General features: G+C 33.3%; 1 protein-coding gene across 8 annotated transcripts in view; it reads left to right on the top strand.

Annotated features, from left to right (window-relative positions):
• The window catches only part of LOC129807137 (neuronal acetylcholine receptor subunit alpha-7), a 92631-nt gene that overhangs the window by 60998 nt on the left and 12094 nt on the right, over positions 1-19539 (top strand). For all 8 annotated transcript variants that reach the window (XM_055856193.1, XM_055856189.1, XM_055856186.1 and 5 more), the window contains 2 exons: positions 15707-15816; positions 17781-17998. In XM_055856193.1, coding sequence (XP_055712168.1) covers positions 15707-15816; positions 17781-17998 — 328 coding nt within the window. The remainder of the gene's footprint in view (positions 1-15706; positions 15817-17780; positions 17999-19539) is intronic.

The following is a 19539-nucleotide window of genomic DNA, read 5'->3' as shown; positions in this document are numbered from 1 at the left end:
TATACTGTTCCATATTCTTCACTATTTCTCACTTTCTACTTTTTCTTTTTTCTTTTGGTAGATTTTTCCACTCAAAAAAAAAAAGAAAAGAACAAAGATATTGCAAATATCCCTTTTCCATGTCTGCCAAAGTCAATTATTTTGCCAAATGTATGTTTTTTACTTATACTTTTCTTATGTGAATATTTCTACTTTGTACTCTTGTCTCTACACTGAGAATTTTATGTGAAATTTTATTTGTGCACAACATCTCGCGTGCAATATTTCGATTTGAAAAATCAAGAAAAAAATGGTTGAAAAAAATGTTTTTGGTGCAATGTGCAAATTCTATTTATTTATTTATTTATTTTATTTTTAATGCACCAAAGCAATTTCTCAGCTATCCTATTTGTTCTTTTGTATAGTTTAATTTTGTATACAAATCATGTGAATGCATGGAACGCCTTCAAATAAGTAGAAATTATGGGCTACGCACAGAGATTTTTTTTGTATAAATAATGTTTTTGTCATATTTACTAACTCAAGATGAGAGGGATGCAATGGGATACGTAAATCGGTAGCAAAAATCATTCAAATTGACATTTTTCAGGATCTTGACCAACGCATAATAACTTTTGTTTAGTAAACATGTTTTTGACATTTCAATGAGAGTTCTAGAAAATTTTGGAAACATTTACAAACAAAAGTTATTGTGCTTTGGGCATACACTGAGAAAAATCCGAAAAACTTAAAATAACATTCCGGAAATGTTTAATTTACCCTTCAGTATGGATCCGAAATCGGTGTAAATTTATGCTTTTTAGGTGTATTAGTGGTTAAAGTTACCCTTTTTCATGTTAATTTTACCCTTAAAAAGGTGTAAAATTAACATTAAAAAATGTTGATATATTTTTACACCCGAAAAGTGTTAAATTTATGACGAAAAAAAGTTAATCGTAGTCTCTTTTTTATCTCTTGTGTAAGTGTGGGGTTTAGTCAGAAACACCATAACGTAAAACCACATAGGGGAAAGGGAAGTGGGGCAATTTTAAGATGTGGAACGAAAATAGGTTTTAATGTAATATAATTTAGATAGACAAAAGAATTTTAAATCTAAATTAAATTATGGAATGGTGCAGCTTTCTTTAGAAATATGCAAAAAATCGTATTTCAATGTAACCCCACTGATCGAAGTAGCCCCACCTCCCCCTAATTGTGGACAAATACTGCAATTTTATCTGTAACCTTAAAGATTTTGTTGATCATTTCAACATTGAGATAGTAATTAGGTCAACTTATGCATTTGATAGAAAATTTGATTCTTCTCTAGAATATTAAACTTCATTGAAATATTACATTAATTTTATTCATTAATAATAAAACGAATAGGGTGTTAAAATGCATTATATTGCACATATTATCAGTTGTTTAAACACTCAATAAAAAACAATTACAGAAGTGAAATTAAAAGGTTACGACTTTTGGAGATTATGCTTTAACTAAATAAAACTAAATCGTAAATCTTTTGAACACTATAAATTCCTTTAAAATCCGTTATTGAGTAGTTGACTTTAAAACTTGTAATTAACTTCGATAAAAGATGATTCGTGTTTTATAATACATATTTGCGTTTTTTTTTCAAATTTTTACTTCTAAACGCGCATTTTTACAGGTTTTTTCAATAATAGGCTCTACTTAAAATTATCTTCAGTTTAGAAGGTTCTCGTCACGATCGTTCAAACGTTCAAAGAGTGATAGGATAAGATGGGGTAATTCGGAATAATGTCTATTTTGGAATTTTGAGGGAATTTCGAGATTTTGCACTGTTTCGGATGGTTAAAGAAAAAAAGGAAATTACAAAGAAGTACTAGACTTTACATTCGAGAGTACTTCATCATTGTTCATCATTGTTTACTTCATCATTGTGGCAAAATACTTTTAAAATTGGAAATGTTCAATTTTGTACATTAAATGCTTATGTTAACTAGTTAACCTTATCTTATCTAGAGATTAAAGGGGTTGTTTTGTTGAACCCTCGATTTCTAAAAGGCGAATGATCCATTGAAAATCATAATTATATCTTACGTATTATTTTGCTGATATTTTCCCTAAATTTAAGCAGAAAAGTAATAAAAGTAAGGGAAGAGAGCTATCGATCGGTAGTGTTCCTCGGATCGTCAGGTTAATACCGTATTGTTGCTCCAAATAATTTTTTTTTAAATATTAGCTACTTTTTACCATTTAACTCGCATATGAATGCACTTAACTCAGATTTAATTTATAAAACCAATTTTCAGTGAGACACCGGCAAAAACAAAAATACCAAAACATGTTTTGGGCCTTATATTTTCAACTAAATATGGAGCATGTCTCTTAACATTCTGATTCGTGGTGCTTTTCCCTTATATGTTGCAAAAAAGAAAAAGAAAATATGGCAAGTTCTGTTCTTTTTCAGAGAATTAATGCGAAAACCTCTGTCAAAAAATGTATAAAGCTTAAGTAATGAACTTAAAATGTATATTGAGCTAAGATTTTCTTCTAAAAACACGATAATCTCGTATTTATATTCTACACTAAATTTAGTACCTAAAACTTACATTTTCTCAAAAATTAATATCAAAAATAAAAGAAAATAATTATACTTGAAAAGCCTCGTGCGTCGCCCATTATATCGCAAAAAAACATAAAAGGTTTGATTCTGATGCTAATAATTCTTAAAACATTCATTTTATTCCTAAAACTTTGTAAATATCACTCAAATTGTCTTAATTTTATAAAAATAAAAATAAATAAGGAAAAATGCTTTCACTATTATCATTAATTCCTTAAATAGGCGCATTTTGTTAATATTGTACTGCCTTAGTCATGCAACACTTAATTACAAAATCGTTTCAGATTACTCCTTATCAGGTTTCTGTGAATTCCATAATCGAAAACTTCGTGCAATAGAAGATTTCATGTTTTCAAACTTCGTTTTATATGATAATTCGATAATTGGTTCTATATGTAGGGGAAAGTGCTCTCTCTTCGAACGTTCATGCCTTCGAATAATATGAATTTCTCCTACTTTTCTTAAGAAATTTACACATGATTATCACATAATTATGAATAATTGATGATAAACTAACCAATATTTAATAAAAATGTGTAATTCTCTTAGGAAAATTAAAAGTAAATTCATATTATTCGAAGGCATGAACGTTCGAAGGGAGAGTACTTTCCCCTAGTTAGTCGATGGACTTTGATAAAGTTTCTTTAATATCGTACTGTGAACATTGTCGGATGCATCGATCGTTGTTACTAGGGTAAGATGGGGTAATTTGGAATCATGTCTAATTTGGAACTTTGACACTTTATAACAGTTTTAGATGACAAAAGGAAAAAAAACAACAAAGTATAGTACTCTCGTCGAATGTGAAGTCATGTACTTCTTTGTGGTTTCCTTTTTCTCTTTGACCATCTGAAACAGTGAGAAAATCTCAAAATTCCAAAATAGACATCATTCCGAATTACCCCACTTAAATGTTAAATGCCCCACTTTAATGCTACAAATATTTGAACACTTAGCAACATTCGATTTATTTGAAAGTCCGATTCGTCCGATTAATAGAAAAATCAATTTTAAAAAATTAAATATTGAATATCTCGGAACTTTCTTTTTCAATTTTGACTTGATATACTTATAGTATACTCAACTAAACGCGAAGTCGTACTATGGTCTTCCGAATTAATAACATAGATTCCTTTTAATGATTTCTGATGTTGATGCACTTTTTGTACATCGATGAACTTTCCGAGCAACCTGTATGTCGGGAAGGACTTGAAATTATTCTGAAAATTAAGTTTTTATTCTTTACTTAATTTTAAAGGAATTGCGTTTTACGAATTCCAAGGAAAAAAATATAATTTACAAAATTTCCCTAAATTTTTCAATATATTTATTGATTTAAAAAAAAATTAAATCTTCAAATATTTCTGGTTTTTATCTTTGAATTAGAATTAAAGTCACATCTTGCAAAGAATCAAATTATTTGCAAAAAAAAAGTATAAACGACAGAATGTCTGACTTATTTAAGAAGAGAGTGATAGTCTATCTAGTTTAAATATTGACAAAAAATCCACACAAAAAATTGCTCACGAGATGTTAAGTTTCACATAAGAGAATATATCTACACTTTGAAATTGAATTAGAGAAACTAAACTTTTATTATTCGATGTCATGGAGTTTCAATGCAAAATTGGTGTTTCGAGACATTGTATTCGTTTTCTTTTTTTTTTTTAAATTCTTTTATCCACATTAGGAAACATTTTATTTCTCTACATTTTACAGCTCTGTAGTGACAGAGCTTCAACACATCACTCAAGTATGGCAAAAGTAGTGAGAACTAAAAAAAATAATAAAAAGAACTAAAAAAAATACTGATAAAAAATATTTTACTGCTTAAATCATTTTGTTTTCAACATACTATAGAAATCTCAATTCTATGTCCCAATTTTTGTAACAATTTCCTTCACTAGATTTGCATTGTAGCTCTGTTGTGTTATGGGTAAAATGTTAAATTTTGTGTTTATTTGTCAAGAACTTTTTATTGTTATTTTTCAAATAATAAATAAAGTAAATGTATTAAGACATTATAATACTCAAGAGATTTTTCGAGCCAAAAAAAAAGATGGAGAAATATAGAAAAACTACAAATAATAAATCGACGTATGTAAATAAAGGATTTTTGATAAAACAAACACATTAATTGTCAAAATTTAAAAACTAAAAAAATAATCTTTAAAGAGTCAAAGGATTCTTTTTCTCATCAATATAATTTTTGTTTTTGTTTTTTTTTTAATTTTCTTTTTAAAATAAGATTTGTGATGAAAAAAACAACAATTCGGAAAATTGATGACTTTTATTTATCTTAAAATTGACACACATTTCAAACTGTTTAAAATAAGGCAAATTTTGATACTTGGCATAGTATGAAAATATACAATATAAATTTTTATTTTTTTGAAAGTAGCAAAGACGAAAATTTTTGCAATGGTCTCATTTGAATGTTGAGAGAAAAGAAGCTTTTTACGATGATGTGTTTTAGTGGAAAATCATGATTTTTGTTGCAAATTTTTAATAAAAAATATCCACTTAGGAAAATGGTAACAAGTCGTTACAAAAAGCCCCATCAAAGCAGATCAAAAGTAAAAAAGAAATTACAGAACAAAAGAAAAAGAAAAAAATAGAGAAATTAACTTACATAGAGGAACATCTGGACGGCTCTAGCGATAAGTCTCTCTGTCTCTCACTTTGACATCATCCCATAAGACATAGAACATTAAAACCTCCGAGGTTTTCTTGTTCCAGGTGTAACGATTCTGCTGTCTCAAGTTGTTTTCTCGCTCTTGGTGGCCCACATTATAACAAAGACAAGTGAAGCCGTTCCACTTCTAGGTAGACCAAATTTGCAATAAAACCTAACAAAAAAAATTATAGAAAATAATACTTTTATTTATTTATTTATTTTTAACAATTTATTAAATTAAATAAAAAACTATTAATTGCAAAAGAATTTCCCTGGAAATATTCGTTACAACAAAATCTTAACTATCTTCACTATTTTTTTATTCACTTTTTTTTAGTAGAAGAACAAAAAAAAGATGAAAGAAAATGTAATGCTAAAAAAGAATTTAAAAAAAAGTAAATAATTTTTAAAAATATTGAAATTTACCAAGGTAAATAATAATCTTTTCATTGAACAAAAAAGTATTTAGTCTTTCGTTATCTCACATAAAATAATTTTTTATCAATTATAAACACGCCAATTCTTTCATTTACATATGTGAAAAAAATAAACCATAATAAAGACCAAGTTAAAGAAATATTATCAAAACAAAATGAGAAAAAAGCATTTAAAAAAAAAGAAAAAAAAGTATTATATTGTTTTAATTCCTTGTATGAATTTGTGCTTTTTACGCTTTTTATTTGTTTTTAAATTTTTATTTTCAATTCAATTTTAGTAATTTTTGAAAAATTATAACTTAAGCAATTCTTTTCCTTTCTCCAACAACTACTTGAACTGTAGCAAAAATTATGTTTTTTTGGGAAATGTTACCAAAAATTTTGGAGCATGATTTCTTTTTCCAGACACAAAATAGCTTCTCTGGACATTTTGTACTATGATCAGAAGTCTGAAGCATGAGTACCATTTCCTGTATTTTCATTGCAAACAAAAAGTTAATAGATTCTCAAATGGTAGTTCATACCCATTGGCTAAATAGACATCCTTTTCATTTTGTCAAAATCGAATATGTGTAGCTCAAGTGGCAAAAAATCCGTTTTTTTTTTGCATTTAAGGAAAAATCCAATATTCATTTGGTTTCTTTCAGTAAATATCCAATTTAAAAACAATCATGGCAGTTTTTCTCCTCTTCAGTTTTTCAGTATAGTCGAAGCATCTGATGAAAAGCTTCAAGTGCACTATAAGTGCAGTATTCTAAAGTACATAGAATGGTGCAGTTTATTTGCCACTCAAGTTGACATATTCAATTGACCCTTAGTAATTTGATAGTCATATTGTATTTCTAAATAAATGACATAGAAGAAAAAATTCTAAATAAAATTTAAAGTAAATGTTTTTTTATTTTTATTTCTAATTTCCAAAAAAAATTAAGTTTATTAATTATCCAATTCATTTTATTTGTATGTAAAATACTTTTTGAGATAAAAATTGTTTGTTGAAATACAATCAATTCTCTCGAATTGTATTTTATATCAATCATATGTTATTTTTGATTATTATTCCACTAACACTAATATTATTTTATGATTTCAAAAATCTTAATTGGCCTTTTTTGTCTGATTTAGTTTTGGGAATACTATGATTTTAATCATGAAATAAATACACAATGTACAATTTTATGATTAAAACATACAATTCAAGTTTTTGTTTTTAATATTTATTTTTCTCTGATTAATAAATTGTAATAAAAATATAAATCCTTTTTTCAGAGCACTAATTCATGAAGATTTTTGGATAAAATAGAATTCTCACTCGAGTACTCTTAATCTTCTTTTTACATTCAACTTTCTTTATGTTTAAAAAATCACTTAAGTAAGATGTAATTTAAATAAACATTTCAATAACAATTAGATCACTCATTGATGAACTCATTTTTTTTCTCTACTCTCCTCAAACTCTCCAAGTATCAAAGGATGCCAAAAAAAACTAAAAATTGATAAATTAGACAAATCAAATTAATGAAATTTCGAAAGATGTTAACTATAAATTTAAAACTACGTAGATAGTTAAATTAACATACTTCCACTAATACGCATACTTAAAGATATAATTTTTAAATAAAGATACAAACAACTAAAAAAAATATGTATACACTCCAATTTCACTCTCTGACTTTCACTTTCACTCAAGCTTCTCTTTCCTATCACTATATTTAAAAAGAAAATATGTAGAATGCCGTTGAGAAAAATCTTTAAAAAAATAGTACTTTTAAAAGAAATTGTTCAGTGAATTTATCAAATTTAAATTAGTAAACAAAGGCACTTGTCAAGTAAGATAGAATTAATATTCATAGATTCTATGTTCATTATTGCAGCTGCAATAATGGACATAGAAAAGGGGAAAAAGCTCAATAGAAGCTCATTAAGCTCAGAATTAGATGCGTGAGAAGAGTGAAGAAGTAAATTAGTGAAAAAGGGATAAAAAATTCAAAAGAAGAATCCAGAAGAAAGAGAGGAAAGGGAAGGAATTAGGCGTAGGAAAAAGTTCAAGGTCTTAAAGGAGACTGTAAGTGCCTGTAGCCATAGTTTTTTAGAATTTGTTTTACATTAGAAAATGTTATATTTATTCCATCAGGAAAAACTCTCTTTCAATCCTTATTATAACCAAGTTGATTTATAATAAAACTACACCTGAAAATCATACCCCAATTGCCCTCAAACCCCCTGGAATTCTCTAATAAATTAAAAACCCAAAGCTATCGAAAAGTAACAAAAAATCAAAGACTCTGCCACTGAAAATTAAAAAATAAAAATCCCACTTTTCCACGCACATTAGCGTGGTCCTTCGAGCCGGATCAGAAATCCAAACCAATGAGTAAAAGTCCGCGCCCCAAGAGATCTAACGCCGGAAAACCTCCGGCAAGATTTGGGTTTGAAGAAGATGAAACAGCATCCCAACAAGAGGAACCAAATTTGATTGCTTCATCTTCCATGCCTCAACCAGAGATATCCACAATTGGTGAAGAGTCATCGAACGCCACCATAAAAGTCCTGGGAGGGTCAAACACCAGTACAAATAAATCTCTGATTGACGAACAGTCAATTCAGGAAGAAATTAAGCGGGTCGAACAAGACCATGAGCTTGCAAAGGAAGAACTGCAGCTAAAGCTTCAGCTTCTCACATTGGAAAAAGAAAAGATGAAACGTGTGAATGAGCTCAATGATGAACTCAAGGAACTTCGAAGCAATCCAAGCCGAAGTGTAAGAGAGAATGCTTCTGACATAGCAAGCATGGACAGAACAAAGAAGTGGGTCACTGAGACTCAATCCCATGCAGATGAAAAGAAGTCCAAAGAGGATCCCGTTCCCGACAGCTGGATGGAAAAGTTTGTGGTGAGGCAAGCCATTAAACAAGATCTACCACAATTTGATGGTAAAGCTGAAGATTGGCTGACTTTCATCACCCAATTCCGTGAGTCAAGCAAACGCTGTTCATACACTGATTATGAAAATATGCACAGACTCCAAAAAGCTCTCAAAGGGAAGGCGAGAGACTCGGTGAAAGCTCTTCTACTTACACCTACAGGCGTAGATGATGTCATCAGAGAATTGGAGCTCCTTTACGGTCGCCCAGAGCTCGTCATAAGATCAATTTTGAATCAAGTTCGAGGCATGACTGCTCCCAAAGATGCTGAGCAATTTATTGAGTTTGGAGCAGCGATACGGAACTTTGTTTGTTCAATAAAGCACATGAACTGTCTTAACCACTTGAATAATCCCATGTTACTTGAGGAGTTTGTCCAGAAAATACCCACTTTTGTGAAGATGTCATGGGGAGAAGTTGTGGCTGCAAAGAAAGGGATGGTCAATCTACAAGATTTTGCCGATTGGACTAGAAAGGCCGGTGAAATTCTAAGTTACACTACCATACCCAATACACAGCCCACAAAGACTCAGAAAAATAGGGTTATGACTGTCACTGAAGACAATAAAGATGCAAAGAACAAACAGAATACTTGCCGAGTTTGCGAATTAAGTTCCCACAGAACTCCAAACTGCAGAAAATTCTTTGCCATGACGCCACAGAAACGTATTGAATTGGCAAAATCGAAAAAGCTCTGCATACACTGCCTCAGAGATAATCATGAGAGTAGTACTTGCTTCCGGAAGATGGTTTGTGGAGTGGATGGATGCTCTGTACAACATCATAAGCTCTTACATCCAAGACAAGAGCAAGAAACTCCAGCTAGAACAACAATAGCCGCAGCAGCAACTTCTGCTACTCAGACAGAGAATGTTGGACATGTAGCCACAAACATAACCTCTCACACAGTTCTTTTGAAGATCCTTCCAATTATTCTCACGGGACCAAAAGGCTCGATGGAGACTTATGCTTTCCTTGATGACGGTTCTACAGTGACTATGATTGATGAAGAAGTCGCAGAAACTTTAGGACTGGAGGGAAATGTGAAATCACTGTCCGTGCGCTGGACCGGGAATGTAACTCAGAACCATGAAAATTCCCGCGCAGTAGCTGTGAAGATCAAAGGCGATTACAATGGTGCAAAGGAGTTTCAACTGAAGCATGTGAGGACTGTACCAAGTTTGGCCTTACCCATTCAGTCAGTAGATGTAGACGAGTTGTCCAGAAAATGGCCACACATCGATCCATCAAAGATAACCTCTCGAGGTTATGCACATCCCAAAATATTGATAGGTGCCGATAATGCTTCACTCATTGCAGGAAGACAATTCACAAGCGGACCTTACAATGCACCTTTCATGGTGAAAACAAAGTTAGGATGGTGCCTCTACGGCCAAGTACCGTTAGAGAGAGGAAATCCACAAAACTTCAGCTTCCATGTCACTGAGGTCGATGAACTTCACGAACTTGTGAAGAAATCTTTCTCGACTGAAGACTTTGGAGTAAAAATGAAAAGCTCGTCCCTCCGTTCACGTGAGGATGAAAAATCTCTCCAAATGATGGAGAAGACAACAAAAAGAGTCCCAGAAAGATGGGAAACAGGCTTGCTTTGGAGAAAAGATAGTCATGAAGCCATAGACTCTAGAGAGATGGCGCTTAAGAGACTACTTTCCCTTGAGAAGCGTCTGGAGAAAGATCCTGAACTTGCCCAGCGTTATCAAGCCAATATCGATGATTATTTGGAGAAGAGATATCTGAAAGAACTGGACGCAAATGATGAGAGCCTTCCCATGAATCAGTGCTGGTACTTACCACACTTTCCTGTGATTAATCCGAATAAACCAGGGAAAGTAAGATTAGTTTTCGATGCAGCAGCAAAAGCACATGGAGTCAGCCTCAACGATTTGCTCATGACTGGGCCAGATATGATGACATCCCTCCCAGAGATTTTGATAAAATTCAGACAACGTCGTGTTGGTTTCACTGGAGATATCAAAGAAATGTTTCACCAGGTGAATATCAGAACAGAAGATAACAATCATCAACGTATCCTCTGGAGAAATACTCCAAAAGAAGAAATACGTGAATTCAAACTGGTGGTAATGACCTTCGGAGCAGTGTGTTCACCATCACTAGCAGCGTATGTGAAGGATAGAAATGCCAAGGAATTCGCCGAGAGATATCCAACAGCATCGAATGCAATCATTGAACGTCACTACGTGGATGATTATGTGGATAGCTGTGATACAGAGGCAGAGGCAATCCAACGTGCCAAAGAAGTGGCATTTATTCACAAACAGGGTGGTTTTGAGATTCGCAATTGGGTGTCAAATTCTTCGAAGTTTATCCGGGAATTGTCACCTGAGGAAGCAGAAAACAAAAATATGGATCTCAACGGTTCATCAGAAAGAGTTCTGGGACTACACTGGGACTGCAAGAACGACAACTTCGTCTTTCAAGTGAAATTACACAAAGTCTCACCAGAAATTCTTCAGGGCAGACAGATGCCGACCAAGAGGGAAATGCTGAGAGTCATCATGTCGGTATTCGATCCACTAGGGTTTCTTGGGACGTACATGGTGCGCTCCAAAATCATGATGCAAGAAGTCTGGAAGCAAGAGATTTCCTGGGACGACGAAATCAAAGAAAATCTTCACGAGCAATGGCTAGATTGGATCAACTTCCTGCCTCAGATAAGTGAAGTTAAAGTTCCCAGATGTTTCTCAGTTTTCATTCCAGAAGCAATCTCAATTCAATTGCATACATTCTGTGATGCAAGCCAAGAAGCCTTTGCAGCAGTGACGTATTTGCGAGTTGAATACCCAAATGGTATCGATGTGACTTTTGTGTGTGCAAAGAATCGGGTTGCCCCTTTGAAGCCTATATCCATTCCGAGATTAGAGCTGCAAGGTGCTCTCATGGCCAGCCGCCTCACAGATGTCGTGACAAAGACTCTTGATATTAAAATCAGTGAGAAATTCTTTTGGTGTGACTCAAAAACAGTGATCTCGTGGATTAAATCAAGTGATAAACGTTTCACTCAATTCGTAGCCTGGCGCGTCGGAGAGATTCGTGAACTAACTGATTCGCGTGAGTGGAATTGGATTCCAACTGCCCAAAATGTAGCAGATGAAGCCACTCGGTTGTCAGGGAAGTGTGATATGAATCCGAACTCTCGATGGTTTAATGGACCAAGTTTCCTTAAACAAGACAAGTGCTTTTGGCCGAAAGACAATAATCCACCGCGAGATGAGCTCGATTGTGAGATTGAAAAAGTGTGTTATCACGCGTACGAAAATTACCAAGAATTTCCAAATCCCAGAGATTATAGTTCGTGGACAAGATTAAAATGTGTGACTGCGTGGATTTTTCGTTTCACTCAGAATTGTCAAGTTAAAAACAAACAAGCTTTTTCTCCTAACCTCACTGTGAGAGAGCTTAGAGACGTTGAAGTGTTTCTGATAAAAAACGCGCAAAGATTCTCATTCGGGAAAGAACTCACGGACTTAACCAAAAATAGTGAAGTGTCAAAAACAAGCCGATTGAGAAGTTTAACTCCCCAAATTGATGAATTCGGAATAATGCGAGTTGGTGGACGTCTCCAAGGAGCCTCTTGTCTTTCTCAAGACACGAGATGTCCCATAATATTAGATTCCCACCATCCGCTTGCCAGGTTAATATTGATGGATTATCACAAGCACGGGCTCCACCAGGGAAAAGAGCGACTCATCAATGAAGTTCGTCAGAAATACTGGATCCTTGGGGTGAGATCAGCCGCTCAGCGGACAATCCGAGAGTGCCAAGAGTGCAAAGTGAGAAAAGCATCGCCCAGAGAGCCGCTGATGGGACAAATTCCAGAAGCGAGGTATCAGTACGGAGGTGCACCGTTCAGTCATTGCGGTGTAGACTATTTTGGACCAATGGAAATCAAAATTGGACGCCGCCATGAAAAGAGGTATGGAGTCTTGTTTATTTGCTTAACAACTCGTGCTATTCATTTAGAATTAGCCGAAAGTCTAAGCACGAAGAGCGCTGTGTTGGCCATCCGGCGCTTCATGGGTCGAAGGGGACAACCTGTCGCTTTCTACAGCGATAACGGGACAAATCTACGAGGAGCCTACAAAGAGATCCGGCGTGCGATCCTGGAAAATATATCCACGGATGAGATTCAACAAGTTCTTGCCGTGAAGGGCGTAGATTGGCGCTTCAATCCCCCATCAAGTCCACACATGGGAGGTGGATGGGAACGTCTTATCCGTTCCGTGAAAACAGCCCTCATGGTGACACTGAAGGAGAAATATCCAACCGAAGAGATGTTGCTGACATTGCTCATCGAAGCTGAGAACGTTGTCAATAGTCGTCCACTCACCAATGTTTCTGTGGACAAGGATGATCCAGAAGCCATAACACCCAACCACTTTCTCCTTGGACGGTCAAGTGCTTCACAGCCGTGGGGTACATACACAGATGATGACTTACTCCAAGGCTGGCAAGCTGCTCAGAAGCTTGCGGATGAGTTTTGGAAGCGATGGCTAAAGGAGTATCTTCCAACACTTGCGCAGAGACACAAGTGGAATCGACGAAGCCCCAATCTACAAGAGGGAGACATCGTAATCGTCGCAGACAGCAACGAAAAGAGGAACACCTGGCCATTGGGGAAAATTGTACAAACTTTCCCGGGAAGAGATGGCACAGTCAGAGTTGTGGATGTGGAGACGACCAAGGGTATTTACCGTCGACCAGCTCACAAGATTTGTGTTCTACAGAAAAAGGAGTAGCGCACCCAAGGAGATTGGGAGCCACTACGGGGGGGAGAGATGTTCAGTGAATTTATCAAATTTAAATTAGTAAACAAAGGCACTTGTCAAGTAAGATAGAATTAATATTCATAGATTCTATGTTCATTATTGCAGCTGCAATAATGGACATAGAAAAGGGGAAAAAGCTCAATAGAAGCTCATTAAGCTCAGAATTAGATGCGTGAGAAGAGTGAAGAAGTAAATTAGTGAAAAAGGGATAAAAAATTCAAAAGAAGAATCCAGAAGAAAGAGAGGAAAGGGAAGGAATTAGGCGTAGGAAAAAGTTCAAGGTCTTAAAGGAGACTGTAAGTGCCTGTAGCCATAGTTTTTTAGAATTTGTTTTACATTAGAAAATGTTATATTTATTCCATCAGGAAAAACTCTCTTTCAATCCTTATTATAACCAAGTTGATTTATAATAAAACTACACCTGAAAATCATACCCCAATTGCCCTCAAACCCCCTGGAATTCTCTAATAAATTAAAAACCCAAAGCTATCGAAAAGTAACAAAAAATCAAAGACTCTGCCACTGAAAATTAAAAAATAAAAATCCCACTTTTCCACGCACAGAAATTATTGTATAATTTTTATAATAAATTATTCGTATGGGTTGTGTTAAAAAGTTAAAAAAAAAACTATTTATAAAATAACGTAACTAGAGTTAACTTTCACTCTCTGTCTCTTCAGCTATTTGCCTTCTTCTTTCACATTCTCACTAAGTATTTTATAGAATAATGGCTGGATCACACTGACCGTCAAATCTTTACCGTCGTCATTATAGGTCTTACTTTGAATGAATTGAAAATAATTAAATTTGTTTATTATATGCTCGACACATTTACGACGTAAGCCGAAAGACGGCTTAACGTAACATTACGTTGTCCAAATTCATTTCAGTTATCAAAATCAAAAATACCTGAAATTTAGGAAAAACATAGAAAAGAAATTGTAAAATTATTCGTAAATGTTTGTGAATTCCTATTGAGGGCTCATGAAATGCTTGTAAAATGTGTAACCCACAAACGAGTTCGTAAAAGTTTGTAACTTTTTTCACAAACATTGGTCGTAAGGTAATTACTTGACGAGCACCTTTTTTGTACTTTTACAAATACTTATTCGTAGATGTTCGTAAACACACAAAAAATGTTCCCAACATTTTGTCATTTATTCGTAAATTGTTGTTTGTCTGGCAAAAATTTACGAACAAATGACAAAATTTTACGAACATTTTTTGAGTGTTTAAAACATTTATGAATAAATGTTTGCAATTGTTCAAAAAAATCTCGTCAAATGATCATTTTACGAACAATGTTTGTGAAAAATGTACAAAGTTTTACGAACTTCTTTGAAGCGATTTACAAGAATTTCTCAAGTCCCCAATAAATTTTCACAAACATTTACGAACAATTTTACGAAGTATTTTTCTCTGTAGATGCACAAAATCATTAAACGTAAAATCTCATACTCGAAAAGCTCTAAATTTTTGTTTTTATTAAAAAAAAAAAGAAAATATTAACATCATGAAATAAAGAAAATCTGACTGACTGTATCAGCTGCGTTGAGCATTAAACTAACTGAATGGCTTTGCTCATAACAATTTTTTTACGTCACACTTTTTCATAAACATAGTTATCGTAAAATTTGAAATAAACTATCTGACTTCTAACGGCTGTGGTAATGATCTGACGGTCAATGTGATTCATCCTTAAATCTCTAAAATCCTATCAGTTAACTATAAATAAAGTACTTTCTAAGTAACATTAAATTTAAAAAAAAAAAACGTAAAAAATATAAATTGGAACTGCATGTTAAATGCTTTGTGTTGAAGAATATAAAAAAACAAAAGAATCAGTAATTAATAATAAATGGTACGAAAGCATATTTATTTTTAGTAAGTTTATAATTTTGTCCAATTTTAATAAAGAACACTATGGATTTATGTCAAGAATGATGGCCTTTTTCACACACTTGGTACAATTGATTTGAAAAAAAAATTATTAAAAAAAAACAAAATAATGAAAAAAATGTACGTGAGTATATTTGAGCATGATTGTAAATTAAAAGAATGCCAAAAAAACTGTGTGTGCGTGTGTGTATTAGAAGTTTTTTGTCTTTTATTTTTTAAATTCTAATTTTATTTAAAAAAAAAACAATTTTATTTAAATAGTCTTTAACTATACTTGTTTTCCTGATAACTAGAGATTTTTTTCTTTTAAAATGAAAATAAATTTAAGTGCGATAGTTGCAGAAAATTTCATAAAATCTTCCATTTTTATAGGCACATATTTCAATTGCATCATGTTCATGGTAGCATCTTCCGTTGTTTTAACTGTGGTAGTCCTCAATTATCATCATAGAACGGCGGATATTCACGAAATGCCACCTTGGGTAATAACTTAAATAGAATAATTAAACTAGTAAAAATAAAAGGTTGATCGAGAAGCCATTCGCAAACATCATAACTCAAAAGGATGTCTTTCATCAAAGCAAAATGAAACTAATTCTGCAGTGATACTTTGAAAGTTTCCTCAATTTGATTCTTTTCAAGAAATTAAAACTTAAGTGTATACTTCGGGAGAGAAAGACATAAAAAATTAACTAAATAGAATATTAATGTCAAGAGTGAGATCCAGTTGAGGTCAAAACGTCAAAGTATCAGAAATTAGACAAAATCCATGAAGGCAACTCTAGGCAGCTCTCTTTCAGACACATTGCATTTTCCTGCATCTGGAGTTAGTCTGGAAAGTTTTTCGAAAAACACGATAGGGGAAAGCGCGCTACCTTCGGACGACTTAAGCTTCGCACAATCCAATTTTTTTCTCTATATTTCTTATGAATATCACCCATAATTTTTTTCTGAAAATTTGAGGCATTGGACTAGCTATTAAAATATTATATTATAATGGGCCAAATTCATTTATAACACATTGAAAAAAAAATGATTTGTGCGAAGCATAAATCGTCCGAAGGTAACGCGCTTTGTTCTACAGTTTTTCCAGCCACATTTGCTTCCTAGAAATTTTCTGTAATGGTCTTTATATAAGTACACTGTGAGAAACTTTTCCGCCAAAACGGAGCATTTTCAGTAGAATGTTGCATACAGGGAGTTCCGCTTTCAAAGAAATTCTCAGGACAGAAAAACGCCCGCGAATTCACTCTAGTGACACAGAAAAATTGCATACCCACAGGGAATGTCTTTGAACTAAGTTACGAAAGCGCCATGATGTATGCAAAACATTTTCGACGCGAATTTTTAAGTCTATTTTCAGCGCCAACCGTTCATAATGTGTCCCGCACAACTTTTAGGTCAGGAAAATTTCACGCAATCAAAATTCACGTCCATTTCTTTCTCAAACGATATGTATTTGTCCATCCCAATCTTTCGGACTCTTCTTCTCCTTTTGGACATCACATCAAATTAAATTTAGTTTATTCGAATTTTGAGAACGTAAGAATGAAACAGATATAATGCAAAACGTTTGAGAAAGAAAAGGATTTCAATTTTGATTTCATGAAATTTTCCTGATCTAAAAGGTGTGTCAGAGCCATAAGAAATGTATTTCAAATTTACCGCGTGCAAAAATTTTTGCATACATTTAGGTGCATTTCAAAAATTATTTTATAAATGAGCTCCCATTAGTAGGCAATTCATATCAAATTCTTTCAATCCGTTTTCACTTAAGCCGGAAGTTCCTGTATGTAGAGGTCATAAGAAATAAACTTTTAGAAAGGATATTGAATAGATCCCGTAATATCGGACAGCAGAAACGGAACAAAATCGAAATGATGAATTTCTTTAAAAAATGATTTATCTTAAAAGTTCATATTGACCTCTACCCATTAGAGAAATTTATGTCAATATTTGACAGTTTTCTTTACACAAGTTTAGTCAGGGAGTGACATTAACTCTGAAAAATGAGACCAGTTTTAGTGTAAATTTTTTCCTGTTTTCGTACACATTTTACGAGATATCATCAAAACTACGTAGGTTGCCAATTTGGGGTTTTCGGTTGCCTCTTCGTTATTAAATTGGCTTTCATTTTGTATTAGTATTTTTTGCTAATTCATTCTACAATGACAGAAAACAGCTTATAAACTCAAAAGTTTTTTCGGCGCGCTAGAAACATATGGGAAACATAGGGAATATCATGCGCCTGACTTTAGTCAATTTGCTTCAATATGGACATAAATTTCCTAGTGCGTAGAGGCCATATGATCATTTTTAAGTATTAAAATAAACTAACATCAAATGGTCAAAATGAACCTCTTATTTTTACTAGTATGCAGGACTTGCTTTCAAAATTAATGGACAAAATACTCAATAAAAAACATGTACTTATTTTATTTTTCAGATCAAATGGCTATTTCTACAGTGGCTTCCCTGGATCCTACGAATGGGAAGACCTGGTAAAAAGATTACCAGAAAAACAATTCTTCTGAGCAATCGCATGAAGGAATTGGAACTCAAAGAGCGCTCTTCAAAATCACTATTAGCTAATGTGCTAGATATTGACGATGATTTTCGACACGTAGGAATATCTGGCTCCCAAACCGCAATCGGCCAATCAGCGTACGAATATTTTAATTAAAAATCCAATTTATATTTGATGCACATGATGATACGAAAGCTCTTACATAATATTGAGATACTACATCACCACCATGGCACAAATCTCTGTCGAAGCAATTGCCCAAGAAAATGATTAATCAACGTGAAAATTCGAGAGGAAAATTTTCAAGAGAACGAATGTATTCCCATGTGTAGACGTCAATGTTGATAAATCATTTGGTATTTCCATCAATGTACAATTATTATGGGAAGGAGCTCATTTCAATAGTTGATGAGGAGTAGCAGATTTTATCGCAAACATACCCTTATACCCCGGAGCATAAATACTTATCTCCAATTAAGTCATACCCTTTGGTAGTTTTGACTTTATAATAGTTATATATACACCCTCACTATGCAAACACAGACACGTTTCTTTTAACTTGACCCCCAGCAATTTGGCCTTTCGAATGAATTATATCTAAAATTAAGAAATCACTGATGCAGCAAATTTTCTGCAGACAATTCAACTTCCTCATTAATAAATCCCCTCTTCTTTTATAACAATGCAGCTGGGTTTTATTTCTGTAAAAGTTGTATGTCTCCTCATCTTGAAGATGAGCTTTCGTATCATACCTTCATATCAGCCAATCCATTAATAATTAAGTGAAAAAAAAATGAATCTTCTGCATGAATTTCTCAAGAAGAACGTCTTCAAAACTATCGACTATACAAATTTGGTTTTTGCAAGTACGACTATATGCAACAGTATGATGAATTTTAATGTCCTTACTTGCCACATAATGTCGTTAGAGTAAAATCTCACCAAGAGTTGTATACACATAGATCAAAAAGAAGATTTACATAATTTATCTGGCAGACTCAGCTAAAACTTTGTAAATCTATCGATATTTTCTGCACTAGAGAAATTCCATGATAAGCAGGAACAAAGGAGCCAGAACAAATTTCATTAATACATTTTTCATTTTCCATTCGACATTTTAAAGTAATTTTTATTCTTCTTACTGGATAATATTAGTATCTTATAAATTGGATTTCTTTTAAAGCCAGACCAATAATGCTTAGATATTTTTACTACTCTCGAACTCTAAAAGAGAGAGCTGTACAATCTTCTTTTCCAATTTGTTAACGGGCTTCAGGTCAAGCGGCCAGAGATATTAACTTTCGGTCTTCGGTGACTCCCATTGAAAACTAAAGACGTTTTCTTTGAAACTTAATGTGATAAAAGAGGTAAAAGATTCTCGTTTCTATCTCTAAAAAAACTTACCGATAAGACATGTCAACTTTGTGTCAGAATTTTGTTCAATTTATCATTTACCAAATTCGACTAAAAAATTAACTTTCTTATTGTATTAGTCAAAGTTTCATCAATCACGATAATTAATTGACGTTGTCCATTGACAACGTCCTTCATTAGAGGAGACCGGGGCAAAAATAGTCAGGGGTAGTATTAGGAAGTGGGTGTCATAGTTTTGTTTAGAATAAATATTGAGCAAACTACTAGTTAGGGCAGAATCTCATTGACAATAAAATACTCGCCG

Source organism: Phlebotomus papatasi, chromosome 3 (assembly GCF_024763615.1).
Source record: "Phlebotomus papatasi isolate M1 chromosome 3, Ppap_2.1, whole genome shotgun sequence".
NCBI classification, from domain to species: Eukaryota; Metazoa; Arthropoda; class Insecta; order Diptera; family Psychodidae; genus Phlebotomus; species Phlebotomus papatasi.
The sequence above is the reverse complement of the archived record's forward strand: the minus strand, read 5'-3'. Positions and strand labels throughout refer to the sequence as shown.